The sequence below is a fragment of the Pan troglodytes genome, chromosome 13, assembly GCF_028858775.2.
Source record: "Pan troglodytes isolate AG18354 chromosome 13, NHGRI_mPanTro3-v2.0_pri, whole genome shotgun sequence".
Classification (NCBI taxonomy): domain Eukaryota; kingdom Metazoa; phylum Chordata; class Mammalia; order Primates; family Hominidae; genus Pan; species Pan troglodytes.
The window spans coordinates 108,217,153-108,242,655 of record NC_072411.2 but is presented as its reverse complement, the minus strand read 5'-3'; the positions used below and the strand labels follow the sequence as shown (position 1 = coordinate 108,242,655).

General features: G+C 40.2%; 1 protein-coding gene across 8 annotated transcripts in view; it reads left to right on the top strand.

The window, feature by feature from the left end:
* Nucleotides 1–12,819, top strand: part of INO80D (INO80 complex subunit D) — a 101,290-nt gene extending 88,471 nt beyond the window's left edge. For 7 of the 8 annotated variants that reach the window (XM_054680136.2, XM_063790661.1, XM_009444091.4 and 4 more), the window contains one exon: nucleotides 1,011–7,283. In XM_054680136.2, the coding sequence (XP_054536111.1) occupies nucleotides 1,011–2,176 (1,166 nt within the window). In that variant the 3' untranslated portion in view covers nucleotides 2,177–7,283. Of the gene's footprint in view, nucleotides 1–1,010 lie in introns of all 8 variants that reach the window. The other variant, XM_516046.7, reaches the window with a different exon arrangement.
* The last annotated feature ends 12,684 nt before the right edge of the window (nucleotides 12,820–25,503 follow it).

The window sequence follows — 25,503 nt, the reverse complement described above, 5'->3', positions numbered from 1 at the left end:
GCCCAGCTAATTTTTCTATTTTTAGTAGAGGCGGGGTTTCACCATGTTGGTCAGGCTGGTCTCGAACTCTCGACCTCAGGTGATCCACCTGCCTTGGCCTCCCAACGTGCTGGGATTACAAGCACGAGCCACTGCGCCCAGCCGAACGTGAGTTTTGAAGTCTGTTAGAACTTGCCCTAGTTTTATACCCCACCCTGTACTTCAACTGAAGTGCACTTTTCCAAAACAAAGTTTGCTTAATCCTGCCAATTCCCCCATGCTTTCAGGGGAAATATTTTATACTTTTAGAATGTTTCTTTCACCATTAAAAATCGAATATTTCCATGGTGATTAATCAAGTTCCTAACAATAGATTTTTTAAATATTAGAAATGAAATCAAAGTAGGTCCATGGGCTTCCGTTTTATGAAAATTAGTAAGAAATGGGAAGAGGATGAGGGGAAAGGATTAGAGAGTAAAGCAAAAGCATTTTGAAAGATAACCCATGAAATGAACTGAGAGCTTAGTGTTGTGCTAAAATAGATGTATGAATTTCTGTGTTTTAACTTTCCACAGCTGCCCTCCAGCTGGGAGAGTCAGGAGTAGAACAGGCAAGGTGGACCTGTTCTACACAGCCTTTTCTCTCAAATCCAAGTTGATATATGTTTTCTATGTTAATGATGATAATATTATTTTAGGTTAAAAACACGTATAATCACATAGTCACCATGAGTTTTAAATTTGTAATCCTTAGAATTCCTAAGAATTTAGTACTTTGATAAGATGGTTTTTGAGATGGTTTTCAGTAAATCAACTGAAGGTGGTGATTCAAATTCCTAGGTAGCTGACGTTACAGACCCTGTCCTGCAGACCATTATTTCACTTTTTCCCTCCAATCAAAATCTTGGAAACTTTTCTTTTCAAGAGGGACTCTTTAAATCGAATATTGTTTAAAATAATTCAAATGTATGATTTTTGTGATGTAGAACTGGTAAAAGCTCTACTGATTGTCGATGGCTTTTGTTGACTCAGGGAAGAATGGAGACCTCCTCCCAACTACCGAAGAGGCTGAGGAGCTTGAACGGGCCTTGCAGGCTGTAACTTCTCTCGAGTGCCTGAGTACCATTGGGGTCCTTGCCCAGTCAGATGGTGTGCCAGTCCAGGAGTTGTCAGATAGAGGAATAGGGGTGTTCTCCACAGGTACTGGAGCTTCAGGAATACAATCCTTGAGCCGAGAGGTGAACACAGACCTAGGGGAGCTATTGAATGGGCGTATAGTACATGATAATTTTTCTAGTCTAGAGCTGGATGAGAACCTGCTCCGTTCTGCTACCTTGTCAAACCCACCTACACCCCTGGCAGGGCAGATCCAGGGGCAGTTCTCTGCCCCAGCCAACGTTGGCCTTACTTCTGCCACTCTGATCAGCCAGAGTGCACTTGGGGAGAGAGCCTTCCCAGGACAGTTTCATGGACTTCATGACGGCAGCCATGCCTCCCAGAGGCCACATCCTGCCCAGCTGCTGAGCAAGGCAGATGACCTAATCACCTCACGACAGCAATACAGCAGTGATCACTCACACTCCTCACCCCATGGAAGCCATTATGATAGTGAGCATGTGCCGTCTCCCTACAGTGACCATATCACCTCTCCCCACACAACATCGTACTCTGGTGATAATATGGCAGCTACCTTTTCAGCAGAGATGCCCATCATGGCGCAGCACTTGCTCCCAACCCAACTTGAGGTGCCACTTGGAGGCGTGGTAAACCCCAGAACTCACTGGGGCAATCTCCCTGTCAACCTTGGAGACCCCTCTCCATTTAGCAACCTTCTCGGCGCAGATGGACATCTTCTTTCCACTTCCCTATCCACGCCACCCACCACTTCGAACTCAGAGACCACACAGCCTGCCTTCGCCACCGTGACCCCCAGCAGCTCCAGTGTGCTTCCGGGGTTACCACAGACCAGCTTCAGTGGCATGGGGCCTTCTGCTGAACTAATGGCCTCCACCTCTCCCAAGCAGCAACTCCCTCAGTTCAGCGCAGCCTTTGGCCACCAGCTGAGTTCTCACAGTGGCATTCCTAAGGACCTGCAGCCCAGCCACAGCTCTATAGCCCCTCCTACAGGCTTCACAGTAACAGGTGCCACAGCTACAAGTACCAATAATGCATCTTCTCCCTTTCCCTCCCCTAACTGAGGGTGTCTGTGTGTTTGCAGGCAGGTGGGGAACCCAGTGTTTTCTATCTTTGTTTCCTCTTTAGCACCCCTCTCCCCTTTTCCTAAAGAAGATATAACAGATGGGGATCAGAGGGGCACCCCCCTTCCCAGTTCAATGAGTGGCCCTGCAGTGGACCTCGCTACAGTGTTCACATGTGCTCCTTAGCACTGGTGCTCATTCCCTCCTGGCAGGCCCACTCCGCCCCAGTGGTTTCCTTAGTGGTTCAGCACAGTGACTGGATAGGATTGATTTTTAGCAGCAAGTCCTAGAAGTGGAAGATACCTCAGAATACCAGTGCCCTTTACTATTTCCTAGTATTCAGATCAATGCTTTCCATTCTATTGCCAGGTTTTTACATAGGTGGTTCTAGATAGAATGATCTTATTAATTGAGTTCCTGTATAAGAGACAGCAAATGGTGTGTGGCAGGTCAAGATTCTGACCTAGCACCAACTGCTAAACACCACAGTGAGGCCAGGATTCCATTCGTAATTGTGATCATGTTTAACTAAAAGAAAAAAATGTGTCTTTTGACTGCCTGTGAGTATGCGTGTGCCCACGCGTGTGTTTTTGTGCAGTGCAGGAAGCAGCTGTCCCATTAGTTTGGTTTTTTTTTGTTCTCCCCTTCCCCCTACTTAATGAGTATAAAACTCTTACTTTTCTCCTGTCCTACATCTCACAGTCCTAATAAGGTCGGTCCTTCTTTTCCTCAAGTTTCCTGAATAGGGAGGGTGGTGGACTGGTCGTGTGAGTAGCACAACCTTTTTCTGCTAAAAGTTAGCCCAAGAAGAAACAGAACATAGAAAGCTTGGATTCCCGTCAGTGAGGTAGGGATGTCCTAAAAAGCTTGCCTGGGATGACTGCAGGCTGCCGGGGTTCTGGGGCCTGATGGTCACTTTGTCTTTTCAGACATTTGTTTCTAAATCCCTCTCTCATGGAATACATTTGCAAGATGTAATTAAAGAAAATATTTTGATGTGAAAAAGCAGGATAGGTCAGATAGATTTGAAAAGATGGGATCTGTGAACTCCTTGATCCATCTTTTGCTTTTGAATTTTTCATGTTTACAGTAGTGATTCTTTGGTAAGATTTGTAAAATGTTAAGACACTTGTAGAATCAGTGTACCAGTTGTGAAGTGATGTGTAATATCTGAAGGATACACATTTTAAAGTTTCTTTCAAAGCAGAATATGGAAATTAGATATAAATTTTATTCGCCCTTTGGTCCTTTTAAAATAATTCAAGTACTTGGGTTTAAGTAAATTTGAAAATAGTTTTGGGAAATGTTTTTAAAATACCAGGATTTTAGGGGTTAAAAATCATATGGGGTAGTTTAGGAAGTTCGTGACTATGAAATGAATTTGTGAGGTTTCTTGCCTACCTTTTTTTCCCCCCCAGAGAAGGGTGGAACTAGATTTTAAAGGCATCTCTACTCTGCTTTTGCTGAGTAGTTTCACTGTCCCTTGAGATACCATTGGCTATTTATACCTGAGTCTAGTCTAATTCACATATATATATATTTTAAAAGTTAAGTAGAGAGAACATACCTATTGATGTGGTTCAATAATTCATTTGTCAGGGAATATTTGATCTTAATTCCTTTCTAATAGGTAGTGATTGGATGTATTGTCCTACTTCCTGTATGTAATCTCTTTATGCCATGCTAGTTCTAACCAGTCCCTTCTTTTGAAAGCTTTTCTTTCTCTGCTTTTTAAAGGAATGATGGTGATCAGCAGGCATTATGCAGATACCACGTGCCTGAGGTTATGGAGGGGAAATGTCACATGACTGTATGAAATCATTATATGCCCTATTTTGTATTTATTGATGTTTCTTTTTGTGGGCCAAAAATATGTTTGTAATATATTTAGTTTTTTTAAAATCATGGTAATTGATTGGAAGATTTATTTTTAATAGCTTTGCCTTTTTTGCAGAGTGCAAAATTTCTAAATTATAACTTATGTCATAAAGCAAAATTATATTTGGTATCACCATAAATTTCTATTCTGAATGGTGAGGACAGATAATTTGAATATTTCTCACCTGTGAATCTATATTAGTAAGCTTTTTTATTTTAATGTACTGTAATGAAGTGGTCACGAGTAGTTACCTCTGCTCAAAAATGTCATTTAGTTTGTTAAACTATTTTCACAACCATCATAAGCATCACTAGATAACTGTCCATTCCCAGCAGTTCAGTTTAGTCTCCATTGTGTATTTAAAGGTTGTCGCAGAGCAGCACATTGACTTCCTCATCAGCCCTTTGACAAGGAAGGGAAAGTCCTGGGTAGTCGATTTGAACTTTTTCTGTCTACTTGTCCCCTCATGTTAGCTGCTTGAAATTCTTCAGTTATGATACAAAGCTGAGTTTGCAGTAAGTTGCACATTTTATTGTTTGCAATTTTCTGTTTTATGTGCATTTAAAAGCCCTTCTCTGCTTTCTAGTAAGGAGGCATGAAATTATCAGGAATGTTGCTAGTTACAGCTTCACACCAAAAACTTTGAGTAAATACATTTTCGTTTGGATGCCCATGATGAAAGCTGAGGAAAGTGGTTGAGGAATTATCAACAACAAACTTTTCCTCTATTTTATCTAGTTCAAAACAGATATCAAAGTTTGCAATTTGCTTTGCTCTTGCTGTTTCTTATGAGTCCCTTTTTGGAAGAGAGGAGAACATCTATAAGCCCAGAGAGATCTGTGTTTTTCTTTTACTTAATAGAGCCATTCTCGTCTATTAGTAGTAACTTTGCTATTAATATGTATAGAAAGGAATGAAGTGGCTTTTACTCCAGAAATATGAAAATTAGTATCTTTTAAAATAGCACTTATGCTATCACAAGGCAATACTGGAATGAAAAACAAATCTTATATAAGGTCCTAAATAGGTAGAAACTAGCTTTTATTCTAGTGTTGAACCCAGGAGAAATAGTGGCAAAGAAGTTTCACTCTGTTTCTGCAGTTCTTTGGGACTATTTATAAAGGCCAGTTAGATTGTGTTACTGTGATTTAATTTACAAAGTTGCTGCAGTTAATGGATACATTCTGTGCTCTGAGAATCTGAATTCCATTCTAATGTGTGATATTCACTGGCTATGATCAGTAGTATCTGAAGAAAAGATGGGCTTTTTCTCCTTTACTCTCTCTACATAATTATTAATATTATTTTAATTAAAGTACTTAAGACATTGTTTTTTCTTCTGTAAAAATGGCTTAGCAATTTGCACATCTGGGTAGGTTATGTAGCTAGTAAACAACTCAATAGTAAGTAGCAATTATACTTAACCCACCAAGTGACAGACTATGCAATGGAAAAATTTTCTAATTATCGTCACATAGCTTAGACAGCAAAGGATTATTTTCTCTGGTGACCTACCATGTGTGATATAACTGCTTTATAAATGACTTCCTGAGCAATTTCATGTTGGCAGGCAGTGTGGTGTGTCTAGTGCCCCTCTATGAGAAGACTATAATTTAATCAGAAACAAATAGTAGGCATGGGGAGCAAGTTGGAAAGTGAGGTTATTATTATTTTTCCTTAAAATTGGTGTTACTGTCTTTAGTGGCTTGAGGCTAAAGAAAGCTGATACTTTATCTTTGCCAAATAATTATTTATAAGATTTATTTTTAAATAAGCCCAATCTCTCACCTGAAAGTTAAGAATCATCATTTTCTGTGACTGACACTAAAGCTCTTCCTTATCAGAGCTTGTTCTCAATCTGTGATCACAGTCCACAGTGGCAAAGACAACTCTTTGATTAGGAAGGAAACCATGTTTGGGATGCACAGAGGTGCCCTGTCCATATGGTTTTCTTCTTACATGAAAGAATTGACCTTTCTGTTGACCTATACCATTCTGTTTTTATAAAGTGGGATTAGAATTTGAGCATATCTGGTAAATGCCGTGTGGTCAGTCCGCTGATGCTTGCCCGCCGTCTTTGCCGTGCCTTGGCATCCTAGGGGTGCTGGTGATGGTCAGTGGGCACCATCGGTCAGCAGTGCACGTGTAAGGCAATCTCCTCTCCTCCAGGTTAGTTCAGAAGGTCGCTATGGGTTGGTATTGCAAAAAGATGAGTATATGAACACTAAACTTATTAAGAGGTTTGAAATTCATTAAAAATTAGTTTTCAGTTTCTTCATCTTTCTTTTCAGACTTCTTTAAAAATACTGTTCTTAATCTGGTATATATAGAAATCTAATATTATGGTCTTCTAAATGGTCAACAGAACTCTCCAGTTTAATGAGGCAATTTAGAGGATTCCTTGAAAGAAAATTTCATCATACTGAACAGTCCTCATTTGTATCTCTTTTATTACCAGTATTTACATTGTTCCAAGGATTTTTTTCCTGACAAAAAATATATTTCTCGGGAGTGGAGAGTTTTATATATATATATATGAAAGAACATAGATGTTTCCCCCCGCCCAATACATTAACTGAATCTTCACTGGCATTCTGTAGAAAAGTTAAAACAGTTTAATAATGTCTTAACATCTTTATACATTTTCCTATATTCTGGAGGAAACCAGAATCATGTTTAGTAGATTAAAGTAACATTTTAAATACTACCTTTCCAATAATTTGTAATAAAATACCAGTGAAGGACATGTTTGGATATCTGTTAAGCATTTTTCCCTGACTAATGAATTAGGAAAGAAAACATAAAACATAAATGAATAGTAATGTCTCTTCTAATAAACAGTGTCATTAATGCTGCAGTTGTGGGTCAAACTTAGGGAGCCTTATTTCTAAATAGCAAAAATTCTGTTTTCACTTCAGCCCTTATTTTTTTTGTTAGTTTTTCTCTGCACTGTGATACAGAGCTAATAAGAGGAAATGTGACGTTTCAGAGAGAGAGCAAGCAAATTGGGTATGACTTTTTTACCCTATGTTCCCCAATACTGGGGATGTTTGGCTACTTTGAACAGCAGTTTTTAGTGATCTAAAGTTTAGATCAATACTCGTATAAGAGAACAATCTAACTCTCAGTGAGCTCCATAAGGCAGCACAGCTTTCCATCTTCTCTTTCGCCTTCTTGCGTCTGCCCACCACAGTCCTGAAGAATGCACACGCACATATGATCTGTACCCATCCCGCCCGAAGAGTCATAGAATCCTCTTCTTTCACTTGTTTCTTTTTTCTTCGTTTGTTTGTTTTTGTTTGTTTGTTTTTTAAGCTGGGGACCACTGAAGTAAGCTCTATATGCACCCAGAGTTCCCCTTGGAAAAATTTTCAACACGCAGTGCAGAAGGCTCCAGTGCAGCTAAATGCCACACCATTGGTTCTACCTGGGGGAATAGACTGATTTGCCCTAAAATGACTCCAACCTGCATCATTAAGGTACAGTTGGCTCCAGTGGATTAGTGCTGAAATGATGGGAAGTCTGACACTTGTTGACATTGTCTTCATCTGTTTGGAAGGGTTGAATCTGTTCCTCTCAACAGTGATAGTTCTTTTCACTGTATAGTATTGAGTATGTCTCAGGGATTCCTTGTGGAAATTAGGGCAGTTTTTAAAATAAGAAAATAGTTTTAAAAGAAACTAAAGGTGACTCATCATTGAAGAGAGCGGAAGAAAGAGGAAACATTTGGTTTTGTAGCCCACAGTGTCTTGCATAGGACTTTTTCCTTTCTCCTCCAGGCTCTCATCTCAGCTTCAGAATACAGAATCCTTTCCCATCACGCACAGCTTTAAAACTTTTATTTAAAAATTTCCTTCCCCAATGAGCTTTCAGAATACTTATTGTAGATTTTAAGAGAAAAGGTATATTAATTTATGCTATTAACATCACCTCATAAATTATAAGTTTTATACTAAAGCTGTATCGAGTGTAATGAATTATGTTGCCTATGTGTTTAATAGCTAAATATATATGAGCTTTTTTTTTTTTTTTTTTTTTTTTTGGACAAAACAAACTAGTGAAGCACCTTTTTACACTGGATCTCTGCCGTGTCAAGGTGTATAGCTATCCTTTGCTACCTTGCAGATATATAAAATAAAAGGATATCCTGGGGCCTCAAAATGTAGAACACCTTTAGACCATTTATAACTGTTCCTAGAACTGTTGAGAATCATGTTCTTTAGTAAATGATCTGTGGTTTACACTTAAGATGGCTAGAAGCTTAGTTACAGGGTACATAGAAATACATAGATCAAGTAAAACTCCAACTACTGTAGCTGGAATTTGTAAACTAAGTTTGTAAGACCTCTTTTATTTCCTATGGAGTTATTCTTTAATTTACAGTTTATTCTGTAAGTTGGGAAGTAAAATAGAGAAAATAATAAATCTAGATGTTCTCAGTGTCTTATTCAGGAACTTTTTATCCCTCCTCACTAAGGAATTCCCACTGTGACTTTAAAATAGAACTAAATTACTTGTGTGCATGTATATGTCTGTAGTTTTTACACACATGCAAAAATATACATTGGGGGCACGTGTGTGAGAGATATGAATGTGTGCTTATATAAAAATAGATAAAGGTAACCGAATGTATTGTAGAAACATGATTTATTTAGTTGAGGGTATTGGAGTTACTTTCTCATTGTCTCTGTTGTATAAATACACCAAATTAATCATTATGTTATCTTATGTTAAAAGGCTAGCTCTGATATCATGTGCATTTTATGTTAACCTTTGGATTAACTTATATTATGCTATGTTCATAAAATGACATGAGAAACAGGAGGTTCTAAGATCAGCCTCTCACTTTCGAGCATAAAAATAAGAGAGGGAGACAGACAGCCCCAGACATGAGCTGTGTTTATCTATTGTGGTGATGGGACCAGAGATCTATTGAATCTTTTTTATGTTAATTATAGATTTCTTTATATTCGAGTAAGAAAATATTGTTGATCATCGTTTCTTGGTGAAGTTAAGAAAAAGTATAGGCCTTTCATAAAGAATTTTTGGAAGGGGCTGCTTTGTTTAAGGAGTTGGTGGGATCATTTCACCGTGCATATTTCAAAGCTGGGGTGATTTCATTTATTTCCAAAATTTTTCAAAAAACTTTTACTCAGTTCTGCTGTTATTTATTAACTTAAGAGTGCTCCCATCCCCATATTTTAGCTATAGGAAAATTGTGCTACCCCTGATTCATATGGAATTAAAAAAAATACATCCCTTTATTTTGAGTTTTAAGTTGTTATTTTGCTATACATTTATTACTGGAGTATCTGGTGGTCTGAAATAGTCAAAAGTAGAGTTGGTATTAAATGTTCCAATGACATTTATTTTTAATACTTAAAAAATCATGTACTTTGAAATATGTCAAAGCAACTTCTGATAATATACCTGAATTTGTAGTTGTCTCTTGAGCATCATTTACTTCATCTTAGATATAGTGAAGATCTAGGAAAGCTCTATATGCTGTTCTTTTCTACAGTTGTAGTTTTGCAGCATCTCCTGGTTTCATTCACTCTTGTTTTGGGATTTTTTTAAAAATCTGCATATTTCTTGTACATATGCATGCAAATGAAAGAAGGGAGTTTGTACTGGTGCCATTTCTCCCTTCAGTTGCTGGTTAATGGGATTTGCTAGAAAAAATTCTCCCGGTTGAAGGGTGAAAACAGACCCTTATGTGTATATCTGTACAGAGATGTGTATATGGGATGTGGTGGCACTTTGCTGAATGTGAACTTGCCTTGTCAATGGAAAGATTGAAAAGTATTATGTTTATTTATACATTTGTATAAATCTATATATACACGTATGTATATGTGTGTGTATAGATAAAGCTATATACATATATTTCCCTTAAAAATGTGTGTGTATAATAGGTAAACAGCCTTTGTTAAGCAAGATTAATGTCTATGGAAAGTTCTGGATTATTCTGTAAGCCAGAGGAGGTGACAGTCTAGAGTACATCATCAGAACATACTAAAATGGAAGTCCTTTGGATTATAGTTTTGTTTATGGATATTACACAATGAATGCTTGTCTGAACAGTTCTTACTTGCCAGTTCCACTATTCTTCATCTTCACCACCTTCTACTGGTCAGTCTTTCATCACTTTAAAAAAAAAAAAAAATCACACATCATTGTGGTTTTTTTCCCCCTTAACTCTGTCTCTTCTAGCCAGAAGCATCTGGCTTAAGCATATTTCATCAACTTCTCTGTTATTTCTTTTAAAGATCTTTATCTCTGAAATTTTCCCAGAAGATACAAGTTTTGGTAATATTATCAATAGGAATTTTGAGACTTGGGCATTCATCTTTGTCTCAAAAACAAACAGAAAGCCAACCTTCAAATAAAACAAATTTGAAAGTTTTAGCTCAATAATTTGGAGACATTTTACTTAAATTACAAAAGAACATAATTATGATTTTATGATTGATATTAGTGTTAGGTTTATTTCCACACTTACTGTCATTAATTTGTCATTTACATATTTTTATTTGCTTTGTAGTTTAATCATAACTTCACCATTTACATTTTAATGGAAAGCATACAAGGTCACATGTTAGCCTCTTGAATTCTGTAACTAACTCATTTTTCTCATGATGAAACTGCTTTGATGAATTCCTGTGTGATGAATTCTGCTATATTTCCTTTTGACTTTTCTCAGTTTGTGACATTCTGTATTAACTTTGCTGCAGCTCTCTAGAAAACTTGCATCCCTATATATTGTGCCTTTAAAGCTCTTATGCACACACAGACAAAAGTGTATATATACATGTCAGAGCATGTGTACATATGCTTTCGTATGTACTCACACAGTATGTCTCTAGTATATATTGTGGGAGTAGATATATAGATATTCAAAGGCAATGAAATATTGCTCTCTAGATATATATGTATATAAATAGTGTTGATATAACTGTATATACACATGTATATGTATGAGTTTTAAATGGCAATCTTTTACATTTAGCAAAATGCTGCCCCTACTGGAATATTGTCACTGCAGTGGCAGTTGTATGTAATGATTTAAAATACATTATCAAAAGTTATTTAAAGAACATTTAAAGTCTCATCTAAAGACATCCACACACTATTTATTTATCTTCCTTTTCCTTTTATTGTTGTGTTTTTCTTAACTGAAAGGGAGACTGTCATTTTAAAAATGCCATCTGTCCCATGAGAGTAAGAAAGAGCTGGAGATTCACTTGAGGAGCTTTGTGCATTTTTCCTCTCTCTGAAGTGGAGATGTTCCACAGACCAGACTGTTTATTTCACTTATAAAGCAATCCTAATATTTCCGTTAGTGTATGTCAGCCACCATCTCCTAGATCAACTTAATTCACCAATTTGCCTCCTCCTTTCATTAATAAATAATGATTATTGAGATCATTTTGCCTGGGGGAAGTTAACTACTCCCATGCTGCAGGGAAATATATCACCTAATTGTTACTTTGCCTTGTTCAAAATTCAAATTTGAAAGAAGGCAGCTCTCTCATGAAGCTGTCTTAAGCACATTTTAGTTAAGGGCCATCCCAAACTCTTTTTTTCTTTCTTTCTTTTTTTTTTTTTTTGCGAGTTCCAAGTTGCATGTGCTTGAAATAGATTTAATTCTTATTCCCCACAGTTTAGGTATTTTTCATTAGTACATCAATTTGACACACTGAATGCAAGACTATTAAGGAAGAACGATTAAATATTATTTTATTTTGTGAAGAGTTGGCAGCAGATTACATCTCAAGAACTTGCAGAGAGAGGAAGGTAGATGGACAATCCTAAATTGTAAGATGTTACAAAAAACAGTGAAGTAAGAGTACTCCTGAAGACTAAAATAGAGAGGCTGGGGTTTGAGCCATTTTACTGAGTAGCTTAGCTGGAACCTGATATCAGAAGTAGCCTTTAACAAAAAGCCTCTTGGCAATTGTATGGTACTAACAACTAGAGTACTGAAGTGTAAGTTGAAACCAAGTTGCAGTGGGAAATCAAAGGTGAGGTAGCTTATTTGAAACCAGCAAATGAGACAGGTTGGACAGTTTTAAAATCTCTTCTAACAAAGAAACTGCACGGTAGCAAGGACTAGCGGTTCTCAAAGCCCTTCTTTTTCAGTGTTCTCATTCACCTTGGCACCCAAGTATGTTTAACAGGCCATGCATTAAAAATAAATACAAAAATATAAAAGCCGCTTAAAGGGAACTTACAAACTGACAATCTCTCCTCTGTATTTGTGTTCATAGTGGCTGCGAGTTTAATTATATGCACAAAAGTTAGGAGCCACTTGTTTCTGCACAGACTGTAGGAGCAAGATGAGGAGATGGGCAGGTTTTGGTAAGAGCCCCCAGTTCTGGTGGACAGGCATACTTGTGGCATTGGGTGCGGCATTGCTGGGAGGACCACGTCTTGGGAGGCGATTGACTTTTGGTTTGTAATTTCCCTTTAAACAAGAAGAGATGGCTCACATTTTCCATATATATCTCAATGAATGTACTGTATTACTGTTTTAAAAATTTGATGAAATAATAATGAATTGGTCTCCTTTTGTTATCTGGTCCTTGTTTAATTTGTTTAAGGGTTTTTGTATACAAAAGTTTACATTTTTATGTATATTTTTCTTGTGTAAAAACTGATGTAATATGTGTATGAAACACTGTATGTATTATCTGTATATAGTGTGACAAAATCATTTTTCTTTCTTTCTTTTGGATGTATTAATAAATCTTGCTGTGAAGTAGCCTTGTTTTTAGTTTAATTTTCTATACTGGGATATTGATGGAAGCTGCTAATCCAGGGTAAGTATTTTTCTACCTTTATTTGAATACAGTATTTTTTAATATCTTGTGTTTCACCAATAACTCTAGGCAGATATATTCATGATTTTTATGGTTGAACTAACAATAATTAATATTTGTAATAGCTGTGGATCAATCAAATTCTATCCAAAGTGATTTTTGATATGGTAACCAGCCTTTGTTCAACTAGAATTTGCATTTGAAATTGTTATATGCTATAATGGAAGTCTTACAAGCCAATTTCTGTTTCTTTAAATCAGAAGCCTCTTCTGTCTTCATTTTCATAGTTTCACAAATATAAGAACAACTTCATGTTTTATAGCCAAAATTAAAAAAAAATACAAAACTCAAAGAAACTTTTTTTTTTTTTTTTTAAACAGCATCTTGTTCTGTTTCTCAGGCTGGAGTGCAGTGGTACAATCACGGCTCACTGCAGCCTCAACCTCCCTGGCTTGAGCAATCCTCCCACCTCAGCCTCCTAAGTAGCTGGGACCACAGGCATGTGCCACCCCGCCTGGATATATATATTTTTAAATTATTTGTTTTTTAGAGATAGGGTCTTGCCATGTTGCCCAGGCTGGTCTTGAACTCCTGGGCTCAAGCGATCCTCCTGCCTCAGCCTCCCAAAGTGTAGGTATTATAGGCATAAGCCACCATGCCCAGCCCTTAATTTTCTATTTTTTTGTAGAGATGGGGGTCTCACCATGTTGCCCAGACTGGTCTTGAACTCTTGGGCTCAAGCAATCCTCCCACCTTGGCCTCCCAAAGTGCTGGGACACTTTTGTTCTTTAAGGCATTGATATAGTTTGAATATTTTCACCCAAATCTCAAGTTGAAATGTAATCCACAGTGTTGGAGGTGAGACCTGGTGGGAAGTGTTTGGGTCATGGGGGCAGATTCCTCATGTCTTGGTGCTGTCCTACCGATAGTTGAGTTCTCATGAGATCTGACTGTTTAAGAGTGTGTGGCACACCCAACCATCCCCCCCCCCACCCCACCATCCACCCCTCTCTTTTGCTCTTGCTCCTGCCATGTGATGTGCCTGCTCCCCCTTTACCTTCCATCTTCTGGTCTTACTCTCTTGCCCAGGCTGGAGTGCAGTAGCCACCATCCTGGCTTACTGCAGCCTTGATCTCTTGGGCTCAAGCGATCCTCCCATCTCAGCCTCCTGAGTAGCTGGGACTACAGGCGCATGCCACCATACCTGACTAATTTTGTTTGTTTTTTGTAGAGACGGAGTCTCCCTGTGTTGCCCAGGTCGGTCTTGAACTCCTGGGCTCAAGCAATCCTCCTGCCTCTGCTTCCCAAAGTGCTGGGATTATAGGCGTGAGCTGCCACCCCTAGCTTCAGGTATTTCTTTATAGCAGTGCAAGAACAGCCTAATGCAGATACTAACAACTATTTACTTGGAATTGTTTTTCAACTTTCTAATGCTATCTTTTGTTGCTGAGGGAAGCTCTAGTGTAAATGGTTTTGTTGTACACATAGAGGCAAAAATTCACATACAAAAATTAGTAACCTTTTTTTTTTTTTTTTTGGAGACAGAGTCTCGTTCTGTAGCCCAGGATGGAGTGCAATAGTGTGATCACTGCTCACTGCAACCTTCACCTCCCAGGCTCAAGCTATTCTTATGATCACATGTTCTTTAGAGAGTTTCGCTTAAAAAAAAATTTTTTTTTGGAGACAGGATCTCGCTCTGTCACTAGGTGAGTGCAGTGGTGCCATCTTGGCTCACTTCAGCCTCGACCTCCCAGGCTCAGGTGATCCTCCCATCTCAGCCTCCCAAGTAGCTGGGACCATAGGTGTGTGCCACCATCCCCAGCTAGCTTTTGTATTTTTTTTGTAGAGACAGAGTTTCACCATGTTGCCCAGGCTGGTCTCAAACAACTAGGTTCAAGTGATCTGCCTGCCTTGGGCTCCCAAATTTCTGGGATTACAAGCATGAGCCACCATGCCCAGCCAATTTTTTTTTTTTTTTTTTTTTTTGTGGAGCAGTTGAACTTGTTTTCCTTGGTCTCTAACCCAGGCATGTTTAAGGTACATTCTAAAATTGTCCTTTGTTTCTTTAAAAGAAGTTAACATTTTGAGGCTAGAAGCAGATGGCCACAGTACTAGTAAAACGGCCACAATAACAGAACTTTTTCCATTTCTCTGCATTGGAGATTGACAAGGTATGGAGGATAATGCTTGAAAAGGATCGTTCTGTTTCTTCGGTTATATGGTAGCTGATTTTAAGCTCTTCTGTTATTTTCTACTTAAGGTTGCTTCCTTTCTAAGTCTCTGCACAAACTTTTGAGATTGTGCTGGCTAAGTTCTTGACTGAGAAAAAAATAGTAGCCTTAGGAGACAAGCCTGTTAGTGTAATATTTGAGTTGAGGCAACATCTTTAAAGCGGTAGTGCTGAGATCCTGTGGATTGTGAGTGGAAGCAAAAATTGGAGTTTAGAAGATAATATATTTTTATTAATTCCCCTTTAGTATACCTCCACCTATTTGTTCTTTCTTCTGCCTCATTAAGATGTAACGATAATTTTTTTTTTTGAGACAGAGTCTTGCTCTGTCACCCAGGCTAGAGTGCAGTGCAGTTGGTATGATCTCGGCTCACTGTAACCTCTGCATCCTGGGTTCAAGCAATTCTCCTGCCTTAGTCTCCCGAGTAGCTGGGACTACAGGCATGCGCCACCATGCCCAGCTAATTTTTTTGTATTTTTAGTAGAGATGGGGTTTTGCCATGTTGGCCAGGCTGGTCTCAAACTCATGACCTCAGGTGATCTGCCCGCGGCCTCCCAAAGTGCTGGGAATACAGGCGTGAGCCACTGTGCCCGGCCTAACAATAGTTCTTTAAAAAGCCTGTATTGGCTGGGCATGGTGGCTCACACCTGTAATCCTAGCACATTTGGGAGGCTGAGGCAGGAGAATTGCTTAAGCACAGGAGTTCAAGACCATCCTGGGCAACAAAGTGAAACCTGTTTCTCTTTTTTTTTTAACCCTGTATTGTTTAAAAACCTTATTTGCATTAATTTGTACCTTCCAGCAATATGTGGGTCTAAACATTAAGGTGATTTTCTTAGCCTGTTTTGTGCTGCTATCACAATACCAGAGACTGAGTAATTTATAAAGAACCAAAATTTATTTCTGACAGTTACAGAGGCTGGGAAGACAAGATCAAGGCACCAGCATCTGGTGAGGGCTGCTCCTGAGACACTGTGTCCTCCATAGAACGGTAATACTGTGTTCTCACCTGGCAGAGGACAGAAGGGCAAAGAGGGACAAACTTCCTCATCAAACTGTTTTACAGTGGCATTAATCCATTGATCAGGGCACAGCCCTCATGACCTAAACATCTCCTAAAATGCCCCAACTCTCAACACTTGCACTGGGGATTATGTTTCCAGCACATGAATTTGAGACACATCAGACCATATCAGTGATGTTATTTTGTTCCTTTCACAGAAATGTCTTCTTGGAAAAGTCCTCTTTAACATGTTGTGACTGTAGTCAGTTATTTTTCCGACTTCAAATCCCTGTGATGGAAAGATGATGCTCATCACTTAGCACCCTGAAATTTCAGTCAGCCTCATGGTAGTATGCTATTGCTGTTTCTCCCATCTTTCCAGTTTTCTGTCTTTCTGACCTTGCATTCATTTTTATACACTTAGTTATATTTTTGGGCAGTTTGTGTTAGGGACAGTGAGACACATGAGAATGAATCACAACTGGATTCTACACCCAAAGGATTTTGCCACCTAGTAGGAGAGTGTTGCATAACCATCTGTGCAAACAAGAAAGACACTGTCAACTGCCTAGTAGAATGATAAAATGCTGTGTAAGCTCAAGTCAGGGAGACATAATTTGCAACCAAAGGATAGAGCAAATTTTCTAGAGGAGAGCGATTTCGAACTCCTGATGTCAAGTGATCCACCCACCTCAGCCTCCGAAGTGCTGGGATTACAGGCGAGAGCCACTGTGCCCCTCCCTGAGTAGAGTGATCTGAACAGAGCATCCACAGATGGGCGGTGTTTGGACATTCAGAAATGGAGAAGGTGTTCCAGGAGAAGTGAGCAGCATGAGCAGTTGGGATACCTCGTAGTTTGTGTAAGGACACTGAGCAGTTCAGCTTGTCTGGAGTCTAACGTGAGGGAGAGGGGTGAGGAGCAGAGAAGCTAATGGGTGACTGAGCATAAGGAATGTGGAAGGCTGGAATGGGAGTGATGATCAGCGGGGACTCAGGAAATCTTTCCTCACGATCGAGGTAAGATTGCAGTGAGATGATTTGGGAGGGGGCTACTGCAGTAGTCAGGCTAGATAATGAAGTCGCACCTACTTGTGGAAGTAAAAATGGAAGGAAAGGGGAGATCAAAACAACTTGGAAACAGAGTGATAAGATGTGAGCGGCAGGGGAAAGGAGAGAGCCAAAGATGTTTCACCCCTGGGTTTCTGGAAGAGTAGTGGTGCCAGTGACGGAAGTGGGCAGCATGGCTGCGAACACTCTACAGTTTGGAGAGGGCCAGTGTGTTCTGAGTACACATAGTTTGAGCTGGGATCAGGGGCCAGGGGGAGATGGCCAGCTCCCCTTCCGCTAGCACTCAGAAGAGAGGCCCAAGCCGGAGGTACAGATGGGGAGGCTGTGGGCATAGAACTGAATGTTGAAGCCAGCTGTAAACGATCAAGGAAGAAAGCTAAGAACATATTTGGGGGAACAGCTGTTATCTATTTGTTTATTATTTTATTTTATTTTATTTTATTTACAGGCCCAAAAAGAGACCTTAAATCATGTTTCCAGAGTCTCCCAGCTAGCAAATTATGGAGCTGGTATTCCAGTGCTATCGGGCTAGCTCTCCTCCCTGACGCTCTCTGAAGGGGAAAGTCAGCCCTTCCCCAACCCTGGCGTTGTGAGGGCCTGAGCATGTGCACTTGCCTCCCCCTCACGCTCATTGTAATGACTTGTTTGTGTCCCCTTCTGGAAGGTATGCTCCCGTATCTACTTCCTTAATTCCAAAAAGCTCAGTCCCTAGCACAGCCTGCTTCCCAGTGTCAGCACATAGTAAATATTACTGAATGAAGTTAGCACTCCAAAGAGACTGAGGGGGTCTAGTGAGAAGCAGTATAGCAGTTGGTTAAGGCTGTGGCTTTGGGAGCCAGACTTCCTAGGTTCTAATCTTGACTCCAAGCTGTGTGATCTTAGGCAGGTCATTTATCCTCTCTCTTCTTCAGTTTCCTCATCTGTAAAATGCATTTTTGCATTGAGAGGATTGCAGAACAGAACCTATGTAAAGCACTTAGAATAGTCCTTGGCATATACTAAGTACTTAGTAAATTTTAGTTAGGCTTCTTTTATAACTAGAGGGAAAGACTGAAGATAAACAACATAGGCTATTTCCAGAAGGAAGTGTCCTGGGGAAATGAACAAGAGAACAGAGGTTAGCTGCAAATGAGGAAGATGGAGATAGGCTGAGAGCTTGGGAAGAAATTTCTGATCATAAGGAATGTCTGCTGCTGATTTTTTAAATACAAGAGGATATAGGTAACCAGCAAATGTGGTTACTCTTACCCAACCAAGTTTCCAAATATTCGAGGATGCATTCAGTTATGGGAATCCTGTTAGTTGAAAATATAAGGCCGGGCATGGTGGCTCATGCCTGTAATCCCAGCTCTTTGGGAGGCTGAGGTGGGCAGATCACGAGGTCAGGTGATCGAGACCATCCTAGCTAACACGGTGAAACCCTGTCTCTACTAAAAATGCAAAAATTAGCCAGACGTGGTGGTGCACACCTGTAATCCCAGCTACTCAGGAGGCTGAGGCAGGAGAATCACTTGAACCCGGGAGGTGGAGGTTGCAGTGAGCCGAGATTGTGCCACTGCACTCCAGCTTGGGCAAGAGCAAAACTCCGTCTCAAAAAAGAAAAGAAAAGAAAAATATAAATTTGCCTTTGCTTTGGAACTTCAAAAAATTCTCCTACATTTTATCTTACATACTACAAAGCATCATTTAATGGAAGAAAATATATCATGGTATCCTGACTTAAAGAAGATACTTTGGGATAGAAACTACTTAAGAAAATAAAATATAGGCCAGGCGCAGTGGCTCACGCCTGTAATCCCAGCACTTTGGGAGGCCAAGGTGGGTGGATCACCTCAGGTCAGGAGTTCGAGACCACTCTAACCAACATGGTGAAACCCCATCCCTACTACATCCAAAAAATTAGCCAGGTGTGGTGGCGCATGCCTGTAAATCCCAGCTACTTAGGAGGCAGAGGCAGGAGAATCGCTTGAACCCAGGAGGCAGAGGTTGGAGTGAGCCGAGATTGTGCCATTCCACTCCAGCCTGGGCAATTCTGTCTCAAGAAAAAAAGAAAGAAAAGAAAATATAGAGCTGGGTGCAGTGGTGCACACCTGTATTTGCAGCTACTCAGAGGCAGAAGCAGAAGGACCCTTTGAGCCCAGGAGTTTGAGGCCAACATGGGAAACATAGCAAGACCCCATGTCTAAAAGAAAAGAAAATATGACTATAAGTATAAAGAATTAGTAGACTCTGGTCCTTTATCAGAAGATGTGCATGTCCCACTGTAGATGCAGCTACTGGGGAGGCTGAGGCAAGAGAATCGCTTGAACCTGGGAGACAGAGGTTGCAGTGAGCCGAGATCACGCCACTGCACTCCAGCCTGGGCGACAGAGTGAGACTGTGTCTCAAAAATAAATAAAAAATGATAAAAAATATAAACTATTTTTCAACATAAGCTCCATCAAATTCAAGATACTTTTGCTAAACTAAAAAGTAGAGGATGGGCGCAGAGGCTCACACCTGTAATCCCAGCACTTCTGGAGGCTGAGGCAGGTGGATCACTTGAGGTCAGGAGTTTGAGACCAGCCTGGCCAACATGGTGAAACCCCATCTCTACTAAAATTACAAAAATTAGCTGGGCATGGTGGCGGGCGCCGTAATTCCAGCTACTCTGGAGGCTGAGGCATGAGAATCGCTTGAACCCAGGAGGCGGAAGCTGTAGTGAGCCGACATCGCGCCACTGCACTCCAGCCTGGATGACGGAGTGAGACTCTATCTCAAAAAGCACTGAATAAATAAAAAGTAGAAATCTAAGAAGCTAGACCATGTGTCACCTCCACAGTACATAGAGGCCAAATATAGTGTCCCACAATGCTTATTACTCTCAGTACCAATGTCTATTCTTGAAGACTAAAATCTTCCCTCCCCTTATTCCTTTAATTGCAGTCCTTTCTTTGTACTGGTCAACATTACATCTGCTCTTTCCACTGACTGTCACTCCTTAACCTATTGCACTTTAGCTTTCACCTTGTTATTTTCCTGCAACTATTCTTTCTGAGGCCATCCATGCCCTTTGATGTCATTCTCTTTACCCTCTCTTGAACCAGTCAAGACTGATAACATTGCATTGTTTCTTTTCTCCACTTTATTCCCATATTATGCTTTTTCTGGGCTCTTTGTCAGTTCCAATTCCTCATCATCACTCCTCAGCCTTCTCTGTTGTTCTCACTGTGTACATGAGCTCCCAGTTTAGGATCCCTCTATGCCCTGGCTTAAACATTGACCTCCCTGGAGATTAACTTGAAAACTGTACCTACTGCTCTGATTACTCTCAAACTTTGGCCTCACATCTCCTGCTGCTTCCTGAGGACTCCCACCTTGATATCCAGCCATCATTCTAAATTTAGCTTGTCTAAATCCAAAGTTAACATCTTTTCCTTTTTGACCAGCTCTCACTGTGAACTTTTGCCTTTATTCACTTGCTCTTTTAATTATTCATTCTTTGAACAAATATGAAGACTCCCAACTCACACCAGTATCCGTAGTCATCTTGATTTCTCCCAGTGTTGCAGGTTTTCCTCACTTGCTGACAAAACTCATGCAATCATTTCCTAACAGATAACCCTCCAGAGGTTGCAGTGAGCCGAGATCACACCACTGCACTCCAGCCTGGGAGACAGAGCAAGACCTTGTCTCAAAGAAAATAAAAATAATAAAAATAAAAATCCTTATTGCTGGAGATAATGGTTCAATGCATATAGCAGAACCTGGATAAATTGTTGCCCATTATGATGCTAGAAGACGCCAAATAATATATTTGATTTTTTTTTTTTGAGTGAGGGAGAATAAGGAACCTTCAAATATATCTTGGTATTCAAAATTGGCAATTTTTTCTATAACTCCAATTTGTCACAGAATATGTTAGATTGTCAGCATTTCATTAATCTGTGTTCTGTCTCCCCTAAAAATTGTGTGCAGAAAAAAGTATGCACAGAATATTAATCATTAAGAACATGCATCTAGCGCCTTTTTTGTTTTATTTAATTTTTATATACAGATAGAATAGCAGTGCCAAAATTGTATTTGAATTTTGGTATCAAAAGTATAATGTGATGTTCTGTTTGTGGATATTACCTACATTTCCCTCTGAAAATGATAAGCTTGAAGCTCTATTTACTTGCATTATTATCACTTGTTTCTCTTATCATACTCCTGTTTAATTAACAGGCTACTTGACAAAATAAATGTATTCCTGAAAAGTTGGCAGTAAATCTGATTTATATTAATTAGTCATATTTTCTTATTGACACAAATTACCAAATTAGAGATGCTTTTTTTGGAAAGTGTTTTGGTTGTAAGACTAAATTAAAACCTTGCTTTAAAATGCAATGGAATAATGAAGTATTAAAATCATATCTTCTTAAGTATCTGGATAAAACAATGCTTTAAAAAATAAATTACTAAGATTGTAGCAATTCTTGATGCCATTGAACTAGTCTGGTAAAAAAAAAAAAGTGTTTTTTTAAAGGCATAATTTCAGCTTCAGAATAGTAGCATTCTCAGTAGAAGTTTCAGTTTTGCTTTGGAACAATTTCTAACTGGTGCAGTTTTGTTTTGGTAAAAGCCAAAACTTGCGTCGCAATTTAGAAGTGGGTAGTCCACTAGAAGCAGCCTTGGACCATGAGGAAATGGTTGAGCTCAAGCTGTTTCTCCAAAGTAGAAGTGTAACCTTGGAAAATCATCTCACCTTTCTGGACCTTCGGTTCCTCATCTGTAAACTAAGAGAATTAGGCCAGATTAGTACTTTCTTTTTTCTTTCTTTCTTTCTTTTTTTTTTTTTTGAGACAGAGTGTCCGTCCCTGTGTTGCCCAGGCTGGAGTGCAGTGGTAGGATCTTGGCTCACTACAACCTCCGCCTCCCGGGTTCAAGCGATTCTCCTGCCTCAGCCTCCTGAGTAGCTGGGATTACAGGCACGCATCGCCAGGCCCGGCTAATTTTTTTTGTATTTTTAGTAGAGACGAAGTTTTGCCATGTTGGCCAGGCTGGTCTCGAACTCCTGACCTCAAGTGATCCACCCACCTCGGCCTTCCAAAGTGCTGGGATCATAGGCGTTAGCCACTGTGCCCGGCCCATGTGGTTTTTTTGCTGTTAAAGGAAATGATATATACAGTGGTCTATTTCCAAGACAAAGTGCCTTGAATCAGCTTAGGTCAGCAAACTACAGAAAAAACAGGATATACTAGGCCTCTGCTTGGATAGCCAACACCTGCTTGTCGGCCTCCCCCCTCCCCCTCCAACCCCCTTAGTTGCCTTTACCCGAACCAAAGTTTAGTCTAAGATGAAAGTTTACTAGTCTGCAAGATAGCTCGCTTTGTCTATTCTTACCAGCCTGCCCAGCTACTTAGGTCCTAAGTCAAATACCCGAAGAGCCCCTGAGCTAACTAGGATTGCAATGCATTGTGGGCTGCAAAAAAAAAAAAATGCAGCAAGACAACCCTAAAGAAACCATCTAAATCCCCTACCCAACAATCATAGGCGATGTCTGGGAAGATTGTGACCCCATCGTCCTCAGCCTATGAGGAACTGGGGAAGGGACCTGCGCACTAGGGGACAAATTGCTTGTTGAAACTGTGCTGGGTGTTCCCACTCATCAGACACCCAATCTTGCAAGACCATCATTAAAAGTCTCACTTTCACGGTTCTCCCGGTCTCTGAGTCCATTCTTTGGGTGTGGACAGGTGAGTTTTTTTCTCACAATGTCAAGTAGCATTTCCAGATCCCTGTGTTAGGAACGGTCTAAAGTGTCCTGTTATGCTGTGTCCAATGGGCTTTCACTAGCCCTTTGCCCATGGTAGATTCCCGTCTTAATGAACCAATACTGCCCATGTGACCTCTTTCCCTTGTAGGGACTCAGCTTGCTAATCAGAGCCCTTTTGACTATTTTTACGGACGTCTGCATGTCACTCTTCCCTCTCTTTCATAATCTTTCCCAAGAGACTCTTTAATTCCACCATGGCCTAGGGTAATGACTCCACCATGATGTCCTCGTCATCTGTGCAAGTCTCCACATAGGCCACATAGGCAAAGCTTAACTGCAACTGATCTAAGTCTTGGAATAGTGCCCTGTGATTGTCCCAGAACATGAGGAGATGCCCTAAGGCCATTTCCCACTCACCTCCCCATCTTCCATGGAGGCCGTCATGGGACACTCTCATTGCTTCTTGGATTCTGATTGAGGTATGAGGCCTTGTCTTTACCCTTAGGGAATAGCTGCAGGCTATAAAATTGCTTAGTTGCAGCATGCCACAGGCTTCTCAGCTAGAGTGTGCTATCATCCATGCTGTCATCTGGCCACTTTTGTTTCAGTGTTGCCTTATGGGACAAAGGACATGAGGAACTGGCCTCTTTGTTTTTTGTTTTTGGGGTTGCTGTTGTTGTTTGATGTCTAAGCAATAAACTAAGTTCAACAGGGTATAAGGCTTGTTGTTTCTCTACTGGACAAATCTGCCAGCCTTGCTGGACACATGGCAGTTATCAGTGGACATGTTATATCTGTCCCTGCCACTCTTCCAATTTTTTTCCAAGTATGCTGCAGAAAAATTTTAAAAGTACTAACATGCTATGAAACAAATTAGATCGGAGAGTACTTTCCCAGATTGTATTTTAAAGGCATCTTCTCAGCTGTGGCCATTCCTCATTATTGGAAGCAACTTACTCATCCTTTCTGAAAAGTGTTTCCTCTGGAGCAAACTTGTAACCCAGTCACTGGTTGGTGTCAGGAAAATGTTTGGAGTAGTTTTAGTACCATTAAGAATGTTTGGGGCCAGGCGCGGTGGCTCACGCCTGTAATCCCAGCACTTCGGGAGGCCGAGGTGGGCGGATCAGGAGGTCAGGAGATCGAGACCATCCTGGCTAACATGGTGAAACCCCGTCTATATTAAAAATACAAAAAAATTAGCCGGGCATGGTGGTGGGTGCCTGTAGTCCCAGCTGCTCAGGAGGCTGAGGCAGGAGAATGGCATGATCCAGGGAGGCGGAGCTCGCAGTGAGCTGAGATTGCGCCAGTGCACTCCAGCCTGGGCAACAGAGCGAGACTCCATCTCAAAAAAAAAAAAAAAAAAGAATGTTGTGGAATAATGACCTTGGAGCCTAAGTTCATCAGTTATTCAAGGACTAATTATCTGTTCTGTTTATTACCCTAGCTTCTCTGCTCTCCTAACTACTCCACTGACTGCTTGTCTTATAGACATTTTATGCTGTATAAGCACATGTGAGTAGGGGAAATAAGGAACTTCTGTCAGTACTGATGCTTCCAAAGTTGTAATTGAATAATTTAGGGGTAGGAGGCTTTTTATTTAAAAGATCTTTTTTTTCTGTTTTTTTTTTTACATCCCCACCCCCTGGGAGGCTTTTTAAGGAACTAATGGGATTTAGTTATTCTAGTAGTCCTAATGTTGCCTCGGTATTAATAAACAGTGCACAATATTCTTAAACATTTATCTCTATTTGAAGTGTGGAATATCAGAGCTGGAAGGTTAATTTAGACTAACTCCCGTAATGCAAGAACCATCCTTCACGTGTGAAGTTTTCTAATTTTTTTTTTTTTTTTTTTAGATGGAGTCTCACTCTGACACCCAGGCCAGAGTGCAGTGGTGTGATCTCGGCTCACTGCAACCTCCACCACCCGGGTTCAAGCGATTCTCCTGCCTCAGCCTCCTGAGTAGCTGGGACTACAGGCTACTAGTCCCAGTGCCACCACACCCGGCTAATTTTTGTATTTTTAGTAGAGACAGGGTTTCACCATATTAGCCAGGCTGGTCTCGAACTCCAGACCTTGTGATCCACCTGCCTTGGCCTCCCAAAGTGCTGGAATTACAGGCATGAGCCACTGCACCTGGCTAAGTCTTCTATCTTTACTCCCTCTCAAGTAGCCCATCCCATTATTGGATATCTCTATTAAGAACATATTATACTTAGATGAAATCTAGAAATTCCAGCCATTGGTGTGTGTTCTACATTTGGGGGTCACATATCAAGTATTACTTTTCTTCCCCACATTAAAGATCTGGGTTCTGCCATAGACTTGTTTAACAAATGTTTTAACTTCTCCGGCCTTCCATTTCTTTCTCTGTGAAAGAAAGAAGTTGAATAATAGTATTTAAAGTATCTTGTAGTTTTTTTTTTTTTTTTTTTTTGAGACGGAGTTTCACTGTTGTCGCCCAGGCTGGAGTGCAATGATGTGATCTTGGCTCACTGCAACCTCCACCTCCTGGGTTCAAGTGATTCTCCTGCCTCAGCCTCCTGAGTAGCTGGGATTACAGGTGTGTGCCACCACACTTGGCTAA